Source organism: Chenopodium album, chromosome 4 (assembly GCF_948465745.1).
Source record: "Chenopodium album chromosome 4, dcCheAlbu1.1, whole genome shotgun sequence".
Lineage (NCBI taxonomy): Eukaryota > Viridiplantae > Streptophyta > Magnoliopsida > Caryophyllales > Amaranthaceae > Chenopodium > Chenopodium album.
Window position 1 is genome coordinate 80,072,440 of NC_137837.1, and position 7,609 is coordinate 80,080,048.

Consider the following 7,609-nt stretch of genomic DNA (forward strand, 5'->3'; position numbering starts at 1 on the left):
ATAAATAAATAAATAAATATATATTCAAGGGTTGCTGCATTAGCTTTTAGCTGTAACTTACATGCATCAAGCCACCAATTCACAACACAATTATAACTTGGTAGTATTTAGTTACCTGTGAGAGTTTGTTTGTTACAACTTACAAGAAAGAAAGCAAAAGTAGAATGGAAATGGCAGCAAGTGATGAACAAAGGATGATACCAATTAGTAGTTATGATGAAGACAAGACTGAATCATTTGGGTGGTTAAGAAGAGTGGTTGGTGCGACGGCAGCAGCGGTGGTGGTAGGAGGTCCACTGTTGGTGGTAATGGGGATAACAATGGCAGTAACACTGAGTCTGACAGCGATTGGGTTCCCAATCATGGTTATATGTAGTCCTCTATTGATAATACCAACTTTCATTTTGGTCACTTGTATTGCAGGCTTTTCTCTTGCAGCTGTCATGGCTTTGGCTGGCATATCTACCTTAAATTGGGTGTTTCGCTCCATCCGCCATCGCCTTTACATACATGGTAACGGTGCTGGGAAAGCAGAAGATACTATGATGACAGAGGAGGACGACGACGCGGCTGTTGCAGCTGCACAGTATCTGCAGCAAAAACAGCAGCGGAAGGACGACGAGGAGGATGAAGAGGAGGAAACAGTTGGCAACAAGGATGGAGATAAAGATAGTGAAGAAGGTATTTTGGAGAAACCGAAAGAGGATGTCACCCCTGACGAATACGATGCAACTCCTCCTACGGCTGCTACTGATGCTGATGCTACAGAAAAGAAACAACAAGCGCAAAAGGTTAAGAAGACGAAAACCCCTAAAAAGAAGTAAGGGGAATCAAGGGATAGATTATATGTCACTTACATTTTGGTAATATGGTTAATTGGAATATCGAGTTTTTGTTTTCTTCAATTGGATTATCAGTTTTTGTTTTCTTTCTTGTCAATAGTTTATTTACTTTAATCAACAATCTTCACTTATGTTTTGCTTTCAAGTTTTGATAATGCAAATAAATAACTGGTTGAATTTTTTTCTAATTTTGTTTAGGTGAATGAAGTCACTAATTTTGTAGTGTATTTTGATGCTTATGTTATGCGGAAAGTCCAAAATAACAATTTATACGTGTGCATTCCTATTCCAACAATTAGCAAAATGTCATTCAAATAATGAAACAAGACAATTTGTGGACTCTGTCACAGTACCCTTGCTCCTTTATGTTTAAATTTTAATCTATAACCAAGTATTTAAACAGAATAATGTAGTAAAAATATTCCCTTGTACAGCCAAGTATAATTATGATATTGCATGTTGTTAGAGTATGTAAATTTATAAACTCCGTTTGGCTTATATTTGGTAGGTTGAGCAGCTGAGAACCCATTTCAGTGAATTTTCAACACTATTCTGTATATATGCTTTAACGTTTTAAAATTGGAGGCCAAGGCAGACAGCAGTAAAAGTTGAGTAATACGTACGTAGTATATGTACGCAGACAGGACCAATAATTGTTAATTGTTACGAGTACATGCTCAAATATGGACCTTACGTGCAGTGGGATCGGAGATTGAGACTTATCACCAACCACACTCCCAAGTTGCAATCCCATTCCCCATACTAGTTGTTATATTTGTATGATTAATAATAATAAGAATAACTCATTCATCAGATGGCAAAAAGCACTTCTCTAGAGATATCTTCCACTTCCACCTTCATCACTTCCTCTTTTGATTGTGATGATGATGCTCCAAAGAGAGCCGGTAATAATCTTACAATCCCATCCCACTCTTATTTCTATCTCTTCCTTCAGTAATGTCTATCTCTTAAGTCTGCAATTATCCCCAACTTAACAGGAACTCTGTGGACGAGCATTGCTCATATAATAACGGCTGTTATCGGATCTGGTGTTCTTTCCTTGGCATGGAGTACCTCCCAACTAGGATGGATTGTTGGCCCGCTTTCTTTGCTCTGCTTCGCATTCGTTACTTACGTATCTGCATCACTCCTATCTGACTGTTACAGGTCTCCCAACCCTGTTACTGGTGTCCGCAACTCATCCTACATGGATGCTGTTTCAATCATACTTGGTATCCAAATATTATACCCTACCTCATCCAAACCTTTTTTACCAAAAAAATAAAATAGATGCATTGATCGTCTTAAAGTGACTGTACAGGAAGGAAACAGCTATGGTTCTGTGGTTTTCTACAGTATCTAAGCTTGTATGGTGCCGCTGTTGCGTACGTAATCACTACTTCAATCAGCATCAGGTATACAAATCAACACTCCTTAATTACTTTCCTAATTTTAACATATAATCTTTTCATGCTTAGGGACGACCTTTTCTTTTTTACTCTTAGATCAATTTCCTTGGTCAGAAGCAAGGGGAATAGAGCTATGAATCATTGAAAAAGGATGTTTTACATTTATTAGCTTAATTAATTTTTAGTTCATATTTTTTCTTGAATGAGTCTAATTAAGCAAGCTAGTCTATCCTCTTTTTATATTTATACTACACTCTGAGTCTCTAATCCACTTGAATTAAATCCAATGATACAGAGCAATTCAAAAATCAAACTGCTACCACAAACAAGGACACCAAGCATCTTGCTCTTATGGAGATGGCATTTACATGCTGCTGTTTGGATGTGTTCAGACCATAATGTCTCAGATACCTGATTTCCACAACATGAAATGGCTTTCTATTTTGGCTGCCATCATGTCATTTGCCTACTCAACCATTGGATTAGCCCTCGGCTTTGCTACCGTGATTGGTAATCGATCCCATATATTTCATTCATTTTTTAATTCAGCAGTGCATGGCTGGCTTTCCTACCCAGAGTCTCAGAGACATTGCAAAATTTTTCTCATATTAATTCATGGAAAGTGCAGGAAATAGAGAAATTAAGGGAAGTATTAGTGGAGTTCCAGCTAGTTCTACTCTGAAGAAATTGAGCTTATCATTTCAAGCAATTGGAGACATTGCTTTTGCCTACCCCTATGCAATCATTGTTCTAGAAATTCAGGTTGATTTGTACCTGATAAGTGACTACAAAATACAAATGAAGGAATATATGTTTTTTTACTAATTAATGAGATGTACTACTGTGGGTTGGGAGTGTAGGACACATTGAAGTCCCCTCCACCGGAAAATCAAACAATGAAGAAGGCCTCAATGGCAGCTGTCTTGATCACCACCTTCTTTTACCTCTCTTGTGGATGCTTTGGTTATGCAGCCTTCGGGAATGATACACCTGGGAATATATTGACAGGGTTTGGATTCTACGAACCTTATTGGCTCATTGACTTTGCCAACGCCTGTATAGTTGTTCATCTTGTCGGAGGATATCAGGTACTTTTTATTGAAATTCTGTATATCAGCTATACATATGACATAACACTAACACTTTGTTTGGATAGGAAGAAATGGAAGGAAAAGAAGAGAAGAGAAATGGAGGGGGACAAAATCTCTTGTTTGGGTAAAAGATTGGGGGAAGGAAAGGGAAGGAGAGAGAGGGATCCATTTTCCCTCTCTCTATAATAACCATAATCTCTCCAAAATTGGAGAGATTTGGAGGAAAAATGGAGCTCACCTCCCCCTCCCTTTCTTTTCCCTTCCCTTCCTCCATTTTCCCTCCCCTTCTTTTCCTTCTTTCTTTGCTATCCAAACAAAGCGTAAATGTGATAGAATTATGGCAATGATCAAGAACTCTAAAGAGAGATTCAGTTGTCTGTGGTATGTTGTAGGTTTATAGTCAACCAGTATTTGCATTTGTGGAGAGAGGGCTTGCTAAAAAGTTTCCCAATAGCGGGTTTGTGAATGATTTCCATTCAGTGAAGCTGCCGCTGTTGGCCACTGATCTTCAAGTGAGCCTACTCAGACTGTGTTTCAGAACAGCTTATGTTGCATCGACAGTAGGGATAGCAATGATATTCCCGTTCTTCAACCAGGTTTTGGGGTTGCTGGGGGCCATAGGTTTTTGGCCCTTGGCCATATATTTCCCAGTAGAAATGTACATTGTCCAGAAAAAGATGAATGTTTGGACAACAAAGGGTATCTTGCTCCGAACATTTAGTGTTATTTGCTTACTGGTTAGTGTAGTTGCATTAGTTGGATCAGTGGAAGGGCTTGTGAGTGCCAAATTAGAATGAAGACAATGGTTCTATTCTCATCTATCTATCTATCCGTTAACCCGATCTCCATAATTTAAACACTATTAACACAAAGAATAGATTGTTGTTCATTTGATTATCATAGGGATGTACTAACTTGTTCATCTTTTCTTTTCCCTTATTTATCATTGTGATAACTTTGAGCGAGTATACTTCATAGACGATGTCATTAATTTAATCTGTATTTATGTATCATTAATGGTATAGATCGCAACTTGTATTAACTAAATGTCATTGATTTACATGTTTCATTTTTGTCGCGATTTGTAAAAGACAAAAGGTTTACGGAGTACCAAAAAAAATACGAAATACTCTGTATAAAGGCAACAGAGAATATTCTTAAAGTGTGTATGGTGGAAGAAAGGTTAATTAGCAGTCTTAAACGACAGACATTTGTGGTCTAATGAATGGCTGGAATCATAATGGACAAGTAATATATTCCCAAAAAAACTGGAATACTTGACTTGCTTTCTACAAGTGTTGTGAGTACTAAATAATAAGATTAAGTTATAAAATAGCTAACGTAACTCATTGAAACAAAAATAATACACGTAACTAAAATCTAATTTCTATCATTGGAGAGAGGCATTTTTTGATACAAGTTTATGAGTTGTTGCGTTTCCTGCTTTCACTAGAATTCTCCGAAAAAAAAAAAAAAAAAGGGTAATACGGAGTACTATATTTTGTTTCAAATTTTCATCACTCTAAACACAAGTAATAGCAATTGATCCGAAGGCCTATTCTATAATTCATTTACATTCAATTGTATTCCCAACAAAATCTGATCGAATGGGAGAAGATGGAGATAGTAAAAACACCCCTTTATTACTCCAACCATCATCGGAAACACGACATCCCCACAAGAGGACTGGTAATTACTTTACGTTGAACAATTTGCATATATATATATATCAATTTTTATTATCGTTGAACAATTTGCATATATATATCAATTTTTATTATCGTTGAACAATTTGCATATATATATATTTCATCAAGTGATCATTTAAAAAAAAAATAATAAAATTGCAGGGACTTTATGGTCTGCAGTAGCACACATAATAACAGGAGTGATCGGGTCAGGAGTACTATCTTTGGCATGGAGTATGAGTCAGTTGGGTTGGATAGCAGGTCCCATTGCAATGCTGGTCTTCGCTTTCATTACACTCCTTTCTGCATTTCTCCTGTGTAACTGTTACAGGTCTCCTGACCCTGAACACGGCCCTGTCCGAAACCCGTCTTACCTTGAAGCTGTTTACTCTAATTTGGGAGAAACCAGGGCCTGGCTATGCGGCTTCTTTGTTCATATTAACTTATATGGGATTGGAATTGCTTATACTATCAGTTCTGCTATCAGCATCAGGTACTTGTTACCATTAGCATACATACTGTTTCAGCTTTTCTGTTTCTCAAGTATCATCTTACACCTGTCTTCATCTTAATTGGCAGAGCAATACAGGAATCAAACTGTTATCACAAGCATGGGCATCAGGCACCCTGCAATTTTGGGGATGCCTACTACATGTTAATCTTTGGCTTTCTACAGATTTTTATGTCCCAGATACCAAATATGCATGACATTAAATGGCTTTCATTAGTTTCTGCTATCATGTCTTTCTTCTATTCCCTCATTGTACTCGGACTTGGAACCGCTCGTGTTATTGGTACGTACATTATCAGACTACCACACAACTTTGTACATGCTAGCTTAGTTTTCTTGAAATACTGTGAAGAGTTCTTCGTACTTTAGTAATTTGGAACTGTTAATTGCTCCAGAAAATGGTGTGATTAAGGGGAGCATACAAGGAATACCCACTGCAACTGTCATGGAAAAAGTATGGCTGGTTGCACAAGGAGTAGGTGATATAGCATTTGCCTACCCATACTCCTTGATTCTTATTGAGATTCAGGTGTGCTACTTTGCCTTTTTTTTTTTTTCTTTTCCTGAAATCTGTTTGATATGTGAGGTATAAGAAGTATAATCCAAGGCTTGAACAAAAGTTTAACTCTTTTGGATCTGATTTAAACTGAAGGATACTCTGAAGTCTCCCCCATCAGAAAATGAGACCATGAAGAAGGCTTCTACAATATCTGTTGCATTGACCACCTTCTTTTATCTCCTTTGTGGAGGATTTGGTTATGCTGCTTTCGGAGTTGGTACTCCCGGAAATCTTATGACAGGATTCTATGAGCCATACTGGCTGATTGACATTGCTAATGCTTGCATTGTTCTTCACCTTGTTGGAGGATATCAGGTATATTACATTCCAAGTTTTTAAATTACCTAATTAAATTTATCAGATATTGATCATACAATTGCATTTTCTGCCTACGTAGGTATTCAGCCAGCCACTCTTTGCAGCTGTTGATAGATGGTTTACTCGGAAGTTCCCTGACAATGCATTTGTCCACCATTCACACAGATTGAAGCTTCCACTTTTGCCATCTCTAAGAGTGAACCTTTACAGGCTGTGTATTCGAACAGCTTATGTTGCATCCACTACCATCTTAGCAATAGCATTCCCTTATTTCAACCAAGTCTTGGGGATCCTTGGAGCTCTCATCTTTTGGCCTCTGTCAATATATTTCCCTGTCGAAATGTACTTGAAGCAGAGAAATATTGAAGCATGGACAGGATGGTGGATTGCTCTAAGAACTTTCTCATATGTTTGCTTAGTGGTTACAATATTTGCTCTATCGGGATCTATTGGTGGTCTTGTAAATGCAAAATTAAGTTAAGAGTTACCTTAGTAGTGATCAGTGAAAGGAAACACTAGAAGATTTGCTTTAAGATCTTATGAAGGTGATTCTTACAGGTAGTGAATTGAAGTGGTAAAATAAGCTCTATTTATTTTGGAGTAAAGAGTTTTACAGGAAATCTCATATCCAAACTTTTCTCTATTTGGATTGTACGGGATGAAAAAAAAGGAAAACTCAGGGAGATATATTTACTTTCCAATTAGGGGAAACCATTTTCCTCCAAATTAGAAGGGATGCTGTCAAAAAAGATAGCAGAGGAAGACGGAGAGTAGCAGCTAGGTACATTCCTTCTGGCACACCAACTAGACAGAGCTGTTGATATGGCGGTAGTCCAGAAGACTCCAGAGTTTTCCATACCAAATAAAGGATTATCAATTTTTAATCGCATTTTCTATAGGAAAATAATTTTTAGGTGAAAGTATATTCTGTCCAAACAAACGGAGGCTTAGTTTTTCATCTACGGCTTTAAGTAAGAATGTAATGAGCATTTGTTATGCAAAAGGTAGGACTGCTATTCACTTCAGACCATGAAACACTTGTACTCCTAAGCAACAAGTAATAGGGCATTCTGTTTGTAAGACAAATAAACCTCTAATAGACATTAGGTGCAGGACAATCAAGTTGACACAATAAGTTAAGCTGAGCTTTGCCTAATGGAACCTAGTTATACATATACATGACGTTTTTTT

At 37.3% G+C, this 7,609-nt stretch overlaps 2 protein-coding genes across 2 annotated transcripts; both read left to right on the plus strand.

Annotated features, from left to right (window-relative positions):
• The first annotated feature begins 1,592 nt into the window (after positions 1–1,592).
• LOC145629513 (putative amino acid permease 7) lies at positions 1,593–4,325 on the plus strand. Its single transcript, XM_081682133.1, has 7 exons — positions 1,593–1,747; positions 1,841–2,074; positions 2,164–2,257; positions 2,547–2,761; positions 2,880–3,013; positions 3,112–3,339; positions 3,735–4,325. The coding sequence occupies exons 1-7, from the start codon at positions 1,657–1,659 to the stop codon at positions 4,137–4,139; spliced, it is 1,401 nt and encodes a 466-aa protein (XP_081538259.1). The 5' UTR covers positions 1,593–1,656; the 3' UTR covers positions 4,140–4,325.
• Positions 4,326–4,590: 265 nt separating this feature from the next.
• On the plus strand, positions 4,591–7,338 carry LOC145629514 (putative amino acid permease 7). Its single transcript, XM_081682134.1, has 6 exons — positions 4,591–5,031; positions 5,193–5,523; positions 5,610–5,824; positions 5,937–6,070; positions 6,194–6,415; positions 6,498–7,338. The coding sequence occupies exons 1-6, from the start codon at positions 4,950–4,952 to the stop codon at positions 6,897–6,899; spliced, it is 1,386 nt and encodes a 461-aa protein (XP_081538260.1). The 5' UTR covers positions 4,591–4,949; the 3' UTR covers positions 6,900–7,338.
• Positions 7,339–7,609: the final 271 nt, after the last annotated feature.

Coding starts and splice junctions, on each gene's coding strand:
- LOC145629513 (XM_081682133.1), top strand. CDS start 1,657: ATGGCAAAAAGCACTTCTCTAGAGATATCTTCCACTTCCACCTTCATC. Junction 1,748..1,840: donor TGATGCTCCAAAGAGAGCCG/GTAATAATCTTA, acceptor CCAACTTAACAG/GAACTCTGTGGACGAGCATT. Junction 2,762..2,879: donor CGGCTTTGCTACCGTGATTG/GTAATCGATCCC, acceptor TGGAAAGTGCAG/GAAATAGAGAAATTAAGGGA.
- LOC145629514 (XM_081682134.1), top strand. CDS start 4,950: ATGGGAGAAGATGGAGATAGTAAAAACACCCCTTTATTACTCCAACCA. Junction 5,825..5,936: donor TGGAACCGCTCGTGTTATTG/GTACGTACATTA, acceptor TAATTGCTCCAG/AAAATGGTGTGATTAAGGGG. Junction 6,416..6,497: donor ACCTTGTTGGAGGATATCAG/GTATATTACATT, acceptor CTGCCTACGTAG/GTATTCAGCCAGCCACTCTT.